General features: G+C 32.3%; 1 protein-coding gene across 1 annotated transcript in view; it reads right to left on the bottom strand.

Moving 5' to 3' along the window:
• CCDC141 (coiled-coil domain containing 141) overlaps positions 1-14,681 on the bottom strand; it is a 68,441-nt gene extending 53,760 nt beyond the window's left edge. The window contains 3 exon segments of the mRNA XM_032189598.1: positions 1,112-1,303; positions 12,890-13,012; positions 14,580-14,681. Of these exon segments, the coding sequence (XP_032045489.1) occupies positions 1,112-1,303; positions 12,890-13,012; positions 14,580-14,681 (417 nt within the window).
• Positions 14,682-14,930: the final 249 nt, after the last annotated feature.

Below are 14,930 nucleotides of genomic sequence, written 5' to 3'. Positions count from 1 at the left end.
TTGCACTAGGTCAACATTTTGTGGTACAGAATTTATCATATGGAATATGATCAGAATCATATCAATATGATAAAATCATATCAGAATTTATTTACCAACTTTGTACTCATTTCTTCATATAATACACACGGCCAGGACACAACAATTAGTAGTAGTCTGTTGATCTTACAGATCCTTCATTTGGAGCTCTTGGGACAGTTAGCATTTGAATGGCTGCTTTGGTAATTTATATGTAAACCTTAGCCATTGTAGAAGGAAATTTATCAAGTTAAATTATTAAACAATTATTATAAGTTCCAGAGATGATAGGAAAATTGAAGGCAGGGAGCTACAGAAATTATCACCACTTTGACAAGGGTGAGAGACATAGAGAAATTAATAAGCAGGGGAAAGAACAACATTCTGAAATCTGTCTTCTGGACTCACACAAATACCTTTTTGTGTATTTATGCAAATGGAAGTCTTGAGCAAAGGACATGGAAGTCTTGAGTAAAGGACTGGCAAGTTAGACTACTGTTCAGTTTGCAAGCATAATTACAATAACTGTATGTATATTATAGTGTAAAACCTTCTGTGGCCAATCATCAATAATCGTTAGTGAAGACATCTGAGAATTCAGCTCTTCCAGTGCCAAATAATTTGAATCACAATGAATGAAACAAACTCTGGAGAATGTCCACAGTCACTGAATTATGCATTTTAGGTTTTGCTCCAGTTCCATTTTTCACTGTTACTTTTCTGTCAAGTACAAATCTTGGAGAAATCATGACTAAGAAGATCTTTTTTTTTTTTTTTTTTTTTTTTTTTTTTTTTTTTTTTTTTTTTTTTTTAAGATTTTTGTTCCATTTCATCCTGAACTACAGAGTAGGAGGAAAAGAAAGGATACATTAAGAAAATAATAATCTCTTGATCACTTCAACCCTTAGGAATGCAATAAACCGTTAACATGTTAATTTAACATAAAACATTAACATGTATAACATTGTTCATTAACATGTATTAACATGTATAATTAACATTAACATGTATAACAGAGTAAAAATACAATGGAAAGAGTTTCTGTAAGACATTAAACGTTTCCAGTTAAGAGACATTTGATTTAAAAACAAACCTCCAGAGCATTTTCAAAGAACACTGAAGTAAGTTCCAGAAGTGCCTGTCGCTTCTCTAACATAATGATGAGAGCATCCCATGCATCTCCGAGTGTCTCTGCCATGGCATCATACACCTGACTCTTGTCTTTGTTCTCCTCTGCAGCCTTGTCTGCCTCATGCAGCAGGTTCCATACTTGGTCTTCCAAAGCCTGGGAAGAAAAAGATAATGAATTCTGTAAACAGAACCCAAAATACAGTGCTAATACTGGCATCAGGATACTTTTTCAGTCAGTCTGAAACTACCCACGAATCTCTCACTCATGCTCTATTTCCAGCTCCTAAAGATATGAGTGTAGCTGTTAATGCTTGTTTCATTGTGAAATTCTCAATTTCTTCTGCTCTTAAGAGGAAACATTTTTATGAAAATTCATATGAAAACAAGTGTTAAGGGTATTTATCATCCTCTCTCTAAAATTTAGACTCATTTACTTTTACATCAGTTTAAGCACAGGAACATTCCTGGAAGTATTATCAATACAAATATTTTGGATCTTCTTCCACATGCTGTCATGCTCTATTGATATTAAATGAGAAAGAAAATTTTTAAAGCTTTGGTATTTTTTTTATCTTGTAACTTACTAATAAATCTGTGATTACTTCAATGCTATCCAGAAAAAAGTAGTTTGAACACAGCATGCATTCTCCAGAAAACACCAAATACATGCAATGTTTCAAGGATCAACTTAATGCATATTGCCAAGGCTGGCCACCAAATAATCAATATTCTCTGGTCAAAACAACCATTCTATTGTGTTTCATTCCCTTTAGTAATTGCAGCACAACAAAGGTAACTTTGTTAAAGAGGTATAAGCTGGGCCATTTCCAGCTTATATTTAAATGTTTAGTATCAAGAAAATTGATTAGTGTTTGTTGGCTTTTTTGTTTGTTTGTTTGTTTTTTCCTATCTCAGTCTTCATCATACGCATGACTAAAAGTGTCAATTTCTGCTGTTATTACAAGTGCTATCACATGAATTTGTAATGGGAAAAGAAATCTATATTAGGCAAATTAAAGTCCATGATAAATCACCCTCATGACACAAACTAATGAAGACTAAGAAATTGGAAAACTCAAAAATCTCTTGACAGTTCAAACTGTCAGCTTGAAGAGGCTCATCAGCTGCTTCTAAAAGCAGTACTGTAAGAGTGGTATAAAAATATGGAATTTTTATTCTTTTACTGAAAAAAAAAAAAAGAAAGAAATTAACTAACCTTCACATACTGATTAACTCAGAAAAAAAAATAATAATTTTTGTTGGCTTTACCCAAAATGTGATGTATGAAAGATGCATCTGTCATACTATAAGTGGCAAAAAGGGCACCAAACAAACCTTCTTTTTCTTGAAGTACATGGAAAAGTCATTATTAGCAGCAGCTCGAATTACACTAATGAAATTAAATACACTTAATGTTTAGTGAAAAACCCATGATAAAGAGCACCTAATAAAAACCCAGTGTTTTAGAGAAAAATACAAACATTCCATTTTATTTTCTGAATACCAGGAAGGGAAAATACTGTTTTCTAATGTCTCAGTAAAACTAGCTCTTTTTGTTCTGCTGAATCCCTTTCCTAATAGCCTCATAGTATAGAAAAAGATCAAATCCACCAGATCCCATATTTAAGTATGCAATATATATAATATATAAAATAATATATAGTATATATAAAAATATATACAAATATTTAAAATAATAAATATATAATAATATATATAATGAATTATATATATATATATAAATATCCCCCAAATGCCAAATCCCATATTTAAGTATATAATATATAATAAAGGGTATATAACATATAATAAAGGGTAATTGGATCTCTTTATACTTTCAGTACAATTTGAATTTTATTTCATAAACTACAATTAAATTTAGTCTTAAAAAAATAGTGTGTGAAATAGAGTTATATGGCAGGTGTTGCCAGCTCCATGCTCCCTGCACAGCAGACAAAATGTTTTTCAGACAATATATATTATTAAGAGAAGAGAAGTGAAGAAAAATGTTTACTTGGCTCTGGGGCCAAGGAAGTGCTTTGCTTTAACCTTTGTATAGCATGTTTAAGAAATATTTGAAAACTGTCAAAGACAGTACAGCAATGAGTGTGGGGTAAGGAGGAACAATACATTTTGCAGGTAAAATGGCCTACAGTTAAGTCTTCTAATGTTCAATTCACTCAGAGTTTAACTTAAATAGCTCTTTAAAAATATCCAACAGTTTTTCCCAAGCCAAAAATGTTCTGAATAATAATAATAATAATAATAATAATAATAATAATAATAATAATAATAATAATAATAATAATAATAATAATAATAATAATAGAAGTTGTGCAATGAATCGCATCTTCACCTTCCTAACCAAAAACATAGATTGTTCATTTCTGTTTTTCTTGAGACAGCAGAACTTCATGCTAGATTAAAAAAGCATCGAGGGTTGGATGAGCAGGCAGAATGAAGTACTCCATTCCTATACCGGCAACTCCAGAACACTGTTAAAACAGCAATGGCAGAGTCATTTGGATAACCCATGGACGGTTGCTCCTGGGCATCTCTTTTTCAGATATAAACTGCTGTAGTAGAATCCACACAAATAATCATTTTTCCAGCACAAATGTGGTAGCATTTGTTAGGAGGATAGTCTGTGAATCTCTCAAACCGAGCAACAAATGCTATATCAACAAATACTTTCAATTTAGTATTGCTTATGTGAGCTAAATCAATTGATGAATAAAAATACAACTTTTTTTTTTTTTTAATCCCATCATAGTTACTGTGACTATTTACAGAAATGTATGATTTAGAATTTGATCATGATAGCTGAAAAATCAGTTTGTATGTATAGCTTTATGGTCCGTACATGCTTTTTTCAGCCTTACAAGTAGTATTTTTATTTTACAGAACATAGCCAATTAACAGTGATTAGAAACATATGAAAATTCACTTCTTCCTCTACCTCCCAATATTTGCATTGACCCTTACAGTGGAAGGAAATCAGCTCCTGCTTTTCCACTTTTATCTACAGAAGCTAGAATAATCTAATGCCTTGAAGCATTGTGATCTGCTCTGTTCATTACGTTTATTAATTTTATTGAAAATTTTCAGACTAGAACCTGCACCAAAAAAAAAAAAAAAAAAAAAAAAAGGAAAAACAGCAACAGGCAGATGGAATTTATGGTGCCTTTTGACAGGCTATTTTGAAAAAAACAGGAAAAAAGGCAACATTTTATTGTGTCTGGGCCATAGAAAAAACATACTGTTAGTCCCTGCTGAGGAAATTCAGAACATTTCCACACATCCTTGGAAAGGTGATGTCCTTTAGGAAGGACATCAGACTTGACATCAGACCTTCTCCCATCAGACTTACAACTATTGGAGACCCAGGATCTGAATTTCCTTCATCAGGAGTAGCTATGACTCTAAACTGAATTTAATCACAAGAGTTTTTTCCACACTCAAGTAATATCAGTTAAACCACTTTAACTTTTTTTTTTTTTCCCCAATTTCCAGATTTTTTTCCATTCAAAAAATTGACTCATGGAAAGCAAAATATTTCACAGTAACCTGAATTTTGATGGAGTTGTTTTATTTTTGTTTGTTTGGGGGAGGTATTTTTTGTTGTTTTAATTGATTTAACTTTACAGAGCCTTATGAAACCTTAAATTTATTTAAATTATTTTTGAATCAGATGTTTTAGTTTTCTGGTTTGGTTTGGTTTTCTATCTCTAAAATAACAGAAAGAAAAATCAAAACCATACATTTCGATATACTTATTGTTTCAATGAAACAAATCTGTGAAGATTTTGTTTCCTGGAAAAGTTTGTTTTTTTTTTTTTTTTTGTTTTTTTTTTAACAATTAATGTTGGGGGAAAGAAAAGAAACACAGCTCTGATTACATTATGTTGTTATTTCTCAGATTAACAATTATGGGATATGAACACATCCAGAGTATTTTTCACTTCGTATACTATTTTTTTCCTTTTGTGATCTTGCACTTTAAAGCCCCCAAAATAGAACTGTTTCTCTGAACTCAGATGAGCTGGCACGAAGCTCGCCAATATAAGCAATGCCTGGCATGTAATCAAAATGGAGTTTGTACAAACATGCAGCTTCTGCTGTTCTCAATAAAACCACATCAGAAAAACATTGTTTTAAAAACTACAGGGCAAATTCAATTTAATTGTGAAGTGCTATTTTTCCTCTCCATTTCCACACTGTTGTATTCACCATACTATAAAGGAACACTGGTTGCTTGAAAGAAACAATGTTCTGATTAAGATTTACCACAAACCCAGGCTTGTGGTATACATGACCATTGTCACAAAATGCAGCAGTTGTGCAGCCACACAGCACTCACCCCTCTCATTCTCAGGGCATTCCATTTAGCCTGATATCATACCAAGGAAATACAAGGAAATAGATGAAGGTCTAAAAATTTGTGTTAACATTTTTTTTTTTATGCAAGCTGTGATGGATAAGATAGTACAGCTTTTGTATTTTTTTGAAGAAATGAGAAAATTGTCCCTCTCTGGAGGGATGCAAAATTCTGCCTTCCTGAGTGAACATTTCAGAACACCCTTACTTGTGCATTGAGAAAGCTTCTTGATTGGGAAGCAGAGCAGACAGAGCAAGATAACTAATTATTATGGAGCTTGAAGTACTGTCAGAAACTGGCAAACTCCTGATTAAAATAAGGACTAGATTCTAGATATGCCTTTAACATCCCAGGGACCTAGAGTGGATAGCATAGAGTATGTTGCAATCCAAAAAGATGCATGGAGCTGTTGACCTCAGGGCAAAACTAAAGGAAAAGACAGTATTTATGAGGACAAGTTAGAGTAAGATTGATTTAGAAGGCCAATAAATTTACAACAGAAGAGAGCTCTATAGAACTTTTCTGTTGGTATGTTCATTTAAAGAAAAGTTCAATGTCATGGTGTTTAAGCAGTCTGAAGCTTTATGGTCATGGAGTCCTAAGACAGACTGTAATGCTTGTAATTATGACACTGTCATTTTAAGACTCTTGTTGCTTGTGAATTTACCAAAGAAAGTGTTCAGAATCAAATTTCATGTAGCAGGATCTGTCTGAGCCAAGCTTTTTTTTTTTTTTTTTTTTTTTTTTTTTTTTTCTGAAGAGTTTCAACTGAAACAAACAGTAGATCATTTCTAAAAGGAAGAGGAAGGAAAAACCCAACATTACAGTATACTTTGCTGAGGAGCTCTAGCATGAGGAGTATGAATGGGCTTCAGAGGCTGGAGGACCCTGTAGACTGATGGAGCACAGGATTAAAACTACTTTTTTCATTTCTGAGTGCTTTGGAAGTCAACACTAAATGCTTTGCAGTCTTTGTGTTTTCTGTACTGCAATACAAGGTGTAACAGTAATGGATAATATGTATAATTTAGCAATTGTTTAGTTACTGCAGTACTAAAGCATGATGGAGTCACTTTATTTCAGTATAAAGTTTACTATTATTATGAATAATTAATATTATTAATAATATTGTTCTCTTCATATATATATTATATATATTATAATGTATTATATGATTATAATTTATTAACACCTCATATACTATATATCATTGAAACCATTAATAATATTATTATAAATTAAATATTATTTGAATTAATTATTATTAATGTTATTGATGAATTATTATTATTATTAGAATAAGTTTATATTCCACGTCTAGCTAAAATTAAGAATGCAGACGTAGCATACCACAGAATCATAATTAACGTACCATACAACTTAAACAAACAGAACAATAGAAAATAAGTTAAAAATAGGTCAAATTCTGTGTTTTCACTCTTACTATTCATGAGTGGCAGACATTTGTGAAACTTTGTTCTACCCATCTCATTACAAAAAGAACATAACCCAGTTTATGTTAAAAAATGGCTCAAATTATTTAAAAAATGAATACAAGTTTCCATTGCATGAAAATATCTTTTTATTTGTTTAACCAGTGAAAAAAAAAAAAGTGACTCAATCCCACAGGTTCAGTTATGTTATGACTGGGGCCTCCAGGCATTACCAACAATTTGGATTACTAAAATTTCCTAAATAAAAGGGATTTAACAGTGTTCCTGACACTTTGGCCTACGCCAGGAGGCTGCTAATATCAGATATGAATGTATGCTTTGGTAATGTAAGCATGGCATGTAATTTGAAATTAGTCACTGAATGGCAGTGTTTGCAGTCAGGTACAGTTAGAATTTAAGTAGGACTACTCCCATTCTTCTTAAAATTCCTTACTGCTTTGCATCTCAAAAAATCTAAAATTGTATGTCAGTTAAACATTTACCTTTTGTTTCCTGAAGCCATTCATCTGTGCAACAGGATTATCATAAAATATGCTTTGCCCTTAAATACTACCTGATATTTATTTTTAAACAGGTAGCAGCTCCTAACTCAGTTCTTGATCCAATCTAAGGTATAACAAACAAAAAACAAACAAACAACAATGAAATTACAATTTGCAGTAGTTTATGCCAATGCGAACAATAGGTAATATTATAGTATAATTAGGATCTCAGAAGTGAAGGTGAACTCAAATAAAACATAGGTCCTTGAATTTTCATCCTGTGTTAAGATTACAACACCTGGGTCACAAAAATCAGGTGCCTGCGTCCTAGAAACAGTAATTTCAGGCAGTCCTTTTAATGCATCAGATAGTACAAAAGGTCAAAATCATATAAAGAAGCCTAGCTTCAGATTCTTACTGCAAATTTTAAGTTACAATATTCGCTGTGTTGTAAACTAACCTCCTCCCTGAGATGATGCTAAAGTTTATAGAATTGATTTGTTTCTGTTTTGTAGCACTTCTGCAAGTCTGCTTCATAATAAAAAACAGAACTTTGGAGACAAATCAAGAATGCTGCTGTTTGTTTTATTGGGGATTTTAACATTGTCATAGCCAAAAGCATGGCAATACATGTGCACACACTTTTTTAATGATCCAGAAAATATTAGTATTGAGAGATTTAAACACTGAGACGGCATCCACTGAGACAGCTGAGAAGCTCCCGGTAGAGCTTCTGTTAGAAACAACTGAATTATGGAGAATGGAAAAAAAGTAGGTATATGGATTGTAATTGATATTATTTTACCCCCAGAATTTTGGTCTCCCAAGCTTTTGGGGGGTTGATTCTGCTCACATTTTTGAAACTGTCAAAAATGAGGTATACAGAAGTTGATGTTTCCTACAAAACTGCTTTTTCTGATATGGTCTAATTTACCAAAAAACAATAGAACATACCAGTTTTAAATCAGAATGTATTAGATGACAATACTGAATGGTCAAATCACAAAGAAAAGGCTCTGGTTCCAAATCTAAGAACATTTATGATTATTCTTAACCTTGTTCATAAGAGACATTTTATTTCAGTTCTTTAACACATACAAACAGTAAATTTATGTCCACACACACACACACACACACACACACACAAAAAAAGTTTGTCTAAAAAGAAGGGAAAAGGATGAGTATATATAGGTTTTCCTGATCAATTAGGCATCAATGAACAAAATAAGGCAACTGAACTATAGTTTATCTTTTAGATGTCTGTGGCTAAACAAGTTTCATTAACCTTCTGGGACACTACTAGTCAATATGACAATTTAGCAGAACAGAATAATTCCACTCTAAAGGACATCCTCATCACACAAGTAAAATGAGATCTGTAGAACATGAAGAAATTTTAAGTAGATACTGTAAAGACCATGTACATATTTCCTGCTCAGCATTTTTTCTTTCACATTATTAGCAATATATGTCTTTCCTAATCCATAAGCATTTGAAATGTGGACCTTTTGAAAAGTTTTATTTTACTTTTTATGAAAAGTAGAGTGTTTCCACTCCCAAATTAAATGGAAGAAGTTTAAATCAGTAATGAGTGTAGCTGAGTACTTTCTCCCAAAGTATACTATTTTGTATATATGGTGTTTTTTAATTCCTAATATCCTAAGGCACACACAATTTTTATAGCAATAATTCTGATAATCAAAAGCAGAAAATAAATTTTCCAGAAATTACTTCTCAGTCATCAGATCTTCTCCTAACATAGTTCAATGTACCCCATTCTCTATGCCTGTATGTCGAATTGGTTACTTATTTTCTTATTTATTTAACATGTTGGCATTGCTGAGTCAATAACAGTTCCCTGTAATGGCAAGCTGGATTATATTCCTTTTCCTGTACCATCAGGCTTACTATAAACTGATTACAGACTACCATGCCAAATTTTGTCCTTCCTTATACCTGCAAAAGCTCAACTTTTAAAGCTCACAAAAGAATTTGGACAGAATATTTTGATTATAGCTTCCAATACTTGTATATTTGGATGAGACTAATAAAACTAAAAATCACAAGAATGATCAAAATCCAGATCATTTCACAATCTTTTTTAATACAACATAAAAGAGAAACTGAAAGAAAAAAAAAATCAAAGATGACTCAGTGTTGTACTTTAAATTCCAGTGACTGAAAAATTGCACAACTTATAGAATTGCAACTATTTCCTGAGGATCTAAGTGGAGACATTTTTAATTACACCATTTTTATATATATATATATATTTTTTTAACATAGTTTACACTGTAAACTATTTCCAGCTCCAGAATTCAAAAATAGGATTGCATCCTTCTTTTTAATGAAGTACGGTAGAAAAAACTTTTTTCCACTCTTGCTATACTGTAACTTTCTAATATATTTTTAAAAAGTTTAAGGATCATAAAAAGCAAAGAAGCTAATAAATTCCCTACCAACTTTTCATATTCAATTAAGTTTAATATTTTATGCAATTCTAATCATAATCAATATAATAGTAAGTGCAATAAATTTACTATTTTTAACTAAAACTTTTTGGAAGATATTCATGAGTTATTTCTTGGAAACCTTCCATTTTCATAAACATGCTGTTCTAACAAGATATTTATGATTTACTATATGAAAATGTAGTAAGGCTAGCTGTACCTGAGCACAAGACCTTAACTTTATCTTTTTTAGACTATTTATAACACATTCCGAATTACAAGATTTAATTAAGAGCAAAAGTTACAAACTGCTGTAGACCACATTGATAGAGTCAGCTGGAACAAGACAGTGAATTACTGTAACAACTTGTAGTCCAAAGGAAAGCATTAAAAGCTACATTGGATAAGATTGCAGCTAAAGCCTTGTTTATGCATAATTCTTTATTGTTAAGTTTCATAAAATTGTGTTTCTCACTAAAGGTAAAAGACCAAACAGAATTACTGGACTACATCAAAATGTGTCATCTGACAACTGCAATTTTGCGTCATCTTTTTAACCTCTTTCCTACTAACATTTCTAAATTCTTTTTTATCCTTTCATAAATCAAAACTTTATGTTCATAGATTTTGAAGACCTCTTTATCCTTCTTCACATAACTTATGCATAAATCATGAACAAATGTTCAGGGGAAAAAGTTGTCAATACTTCTAAGACTAAGAATCATTCTTATGAAACTTTTGATGAGTGGATTTAGTAACTCATGGCTCAATAAGTACTGGCAAGAGTTAACAGATTATTGTAAGACAGAAAGAATTATCTCTGATAATGCACAGTCAGTAAGAATTATAATGACATTGTACTTTTGTTTTACTGCAGCTCTTAAATTACTGAGAAAAACACTCATTTTACGTTTAATCTTTTTGTAGAATGTTCAATAATCAATCCTGAATTTTGATAGGATAACAGGTATAAAATATGAAATCACGAGTTTTTGTTGTTGTTGTTTTGTTGTGTTTATTAGGTTTTTACCAATTAGGATTCTTTAACAGTTTATGCACAATACCCTTTCTGATCCAATCTACCATGCTTTTCAAACCCATATAAAGATGGGTCATCTGGGTTCAAACAGCCAGTCATAAGGATTCAAAAATGGGAGTGAAAAATGTTAGTGTTTTCATTAATATTAACTAAAATATCTGTGATTTTTTTTATTATCCTACTTCTTGATGTGAGTAGGAAAAGTAAGTGCTGCTAAATTAAAAATGAACTTAAGGCTCCATGCATCTAAACTAACTGGAATAGAAAGATTATACTAGTCAAACATCCAAATTAGCATCAGAGAGCATGAAATGCTTTTGAATTATTTGATTCTCAGTATTTAAGCAAATTGTAATGAAAAGAAACATCCAAAACTTAACTTTAGTTTAAAGATTAAAAAACAAAATAGAAAAAAAGTATAACTTGGGGATGCATCTAGGGACCAATCAAAACATACTTTAGGGAAAAAAAAAAAAAAAAGTTTTCTGTTTTCTATAATACAGTAATTTCAAGTTGAAGTCCAGAGGGAGGATTCTATTGTTTACTGTCATTGTTCATGTCCTTATAAGTTTCAGTAACACCACAAGATCTCTTAGAACAATATTTACAGTAGTTTTTCCCCTCAGCAAACAATATTTAATATGAATATATAAAGTTTTAAGGTTTGACTCATCAGTAAAATGTTATTTGAACATCTGTTTTTCTTTTAAAGATTTTTATTGAATTATATTTTCTTTTTCCACATTTTACAATTTTTGAGTATTAGAAGACAATATTCAGCTTCATGTTGTTGGTGTGTAAAGACCTCAGCTAATTCTGAATTGTTCAAACAGGATACAGCATTTTGTTCCAAAAATGCCCAAGTCTAACACTGATGGCAATAAAGATGAGGCACTTCCACAAGTAAAGACAGCAGAACCACTCTTTGTTTTTTAATGCTATTCATGTTGTTCAAATTCTATACTATACACTATATTATATTACATTCTCTGTATACCATATTAAATTACCTTACATATGTTTTAGATGTGACTGTGGTCACTAATATTAAATCAAGTGAACACCTATCCAGATCATGTTTGCTCAGTCAGCTCTGATTTTTTTATCTAATCTCAATAAATAAGTTAATAAATAAAATAGATAGAACCCAGTTAGATAAATCACTGCACACAGATCAAAAATTTTAGAGGAATTTATCTGTCTACAGATAATTTACTGTGCATAGCTCTAAGAATTTAAATGAATTTGTCTACACATATAAAAGCAATCTGCCTTTTTAAATCAGGAAAATGTATTTCCTTCTTGTAAGACTTAAATTCTTCTCCATATCAAGCATTCATATTTAAGATACATCAGCTTTTTCATGCAAGCATGTCACTGTGTCCAAATGTAATTGTTATATCCTGCTCTCAAGACTGTTAAAATTTAATTTCAGTTCTGTTACTTAGCTAAAATTTTCCTATCTCAAGACAAGCAATACTCAATGTTACAGTACCATTCTTACCATAATTTACAGCAATTAATATTCAATAAAAATGTGCCTGGAATATCCACTTCACACTTGTGAAGAGCTTGATTAATTTCTAGTAAGTTGCAAACACAACCAAACTTTTCACACTGTTGGAGCAATAATAATGACATTATTTTATATTTAGCAGTTACTGAAGACTGCAGGAATTTTTCACTTGACAGTAATGCATAAAGCAGAAAAAACAGTGCACCTTTACTTCTGTTGTCAGAATATTAATTATCATTGATCATATTTTTTTCAATGCAGAGACCTAAGATCAATCTACTATACTGACAACTGTTGAAATATTTTTTCTATGTGGAGTTACCTAACAAACACATCACAACAGGAGGCCCGAGCAACTATGTCAACTGAATCTGAAACATAACGATTCAATATACTTTTGTGTTGCCTTATCAGATCTTACCTTAAGTTTAGTTAGGAGGAGTTCGTGATCTTGTAGTAGTTTTTTAGTTTCATCTTGATTGCTGCCAATTTCTAATAAATTTGGTGTTGATTCAGCCAGCTGAAGCTTCACCCATTTTCCACACTGTAATAAATTAAAATTACGGGCTTCAGAAAACACAGGATTTTCTTTATTTATTTACTCACACAGACTCTCAGTTCACACATACTTTCTGTAAGAGGATCACAGGGACACATATACGTCCTCAGTTGTAGAACAAAGACAGAGGTTACAATATAAACCTAGCTTTATTTGAAGCAGCTATCAAAATGATGGACTCCAGTTATCCAGTCTCTGATGGGATTTTGCTTTTGCCTATGAAGAGTAGGATTATCACAATGAATCAAAAACTTACCACCAACTCATCTCCGCTTTCAGCTGAAGACTGTGCAGTTAAGGAAACTCAGACTGGGAAGGAACAAATATTTTTCTGCAGATATAGTAACTCTAATACCACATTTTATTTCTAGCACACAAATCCAACATACCTGAATACAGAGATTACACAAATCTATATACAGAGATTCCACAAAGCAGCAGGGACAATTAATAGCTGTTGGAATAGGAACCCAAACAGCTATCTCTCACATTGTCCTGGAGGATATACAAAGAAAGGATGCATGACAGCAACCCAAAGCATAACTAATTCTTTCCTCCCTGTGCTGCAGAACTGCTACAGTCTGAGAAATACAAGTCATAGAGGATGGTGACCAGGAATGAAGCAGTGTTGCTACTGAAAGCTAGGTCACAAGGAACCCACAGCACTCAAAGGAAAAATTAGTGTCTTCATCCTACACTTAAGCATCTTTGAAACAAAATCACTGCCCTGTGACAGCAGATGGAGTCTCCCAGAAGGGGTCAGAACTGAAGATGGAACATTGCCACTGGCACAACTGAAGTAACCCCATACTGAATAATCACCAGAATTTGGTGACAGCCTTAACACATTATCACCTTATTCTGCACTATAGACAAACTCCAGTGGCTGAGGCTAGGGTGCTTTCCAAGTTGCCTGGAAAATGAATAATTAAACTGCCAAAAAACTTCAGCTTGGATGCAGTACATAGAACTCCAGGTTTGCTTTATGCCATGTACCAAAATTTTGTGTGAGATGAAGGTACAGATTCCAGCTCATAAACAGGCCTTTAGGTTCTCATAAGTAAAATTATATACACACATCAGGACTTCTGTAAGTACATGGGTGAATATGAATTCACAGTTTTCAAAAATAAAAAAGTACTATAATTGATAATGAGTAGTTATTTCTAGCAAGCACTCCAAAACAGATAAATGCAATCTGCATTAACAGAGTTGGTAGCAATAATTTTACATAACAAGCAGCCTTACTTAAAAATTACAACTATTGTAGTTGAGTCTCCTCAAGAAGTAATACATGTTTATAAACACATTTTCAAGGCACTCTTACTTTTTAAATGAAAAAAAAAAAAAAAAGGAATTACTTGCCTCTAGGAGCCTACATATTTTGGGCAAATGATTTATTCTATTTAAAAATAAAAAATGGGGATAGAAACAGTGTTTATGTCCAAGGAATCTCTATCAGATATTAACTAAATTACCTTGCCTTGTCATTTTGTACTAACTATTCATTTGTGCAGAATATTTAACAAAGTGCTAGCAGTTGCTGCCTTACCTTAAGTACAGCTATAACGATACTGGCATTCCCGGCATGAACAGCAACCGAACTGACAGTTGTTGTAGAAAGCTTCTGCCCCGAACTGGCTTCATTTGACATTGTGTTTCAAAATGGGACTTCATACATTAAAGCAGTCTTGGAAATGCTCTTACAAGGTCCACTGCTCATTTCAGAAAGCAACAAACAGGGCTTCTTGGATTCATTCAGTGAAAGAGCTCAGCTAACACTGATTACTCTGCCAAAAGGAAAGAACAGGAGGTTAAAAATAGACAACTCCATTGAGTTTATCATTCTTGAGAGAGAGATTTGACACACCCCTAGTTTGGTAGCATTAAGCTGTCTGTTCTT

This window comes from Aythya fuligula, chromosome 6 (assembly GCF_009819795.1).
Source record: "Aythya fuligula isolate bAytFul2 chromosome 6, bAytFul2.pri, whole genome shotgun sequence".
NCBI classification, from domain to species: Eukaryota; Metazoa; Chordata; class Aves; order Anseriformes; family Anatidae; genus Aythya; species Aythya fuligula.
Note: the sequence above shows the minus strand (reverse complement) of the source record. Positions and strands in the feature narration are given on the sequence as shown.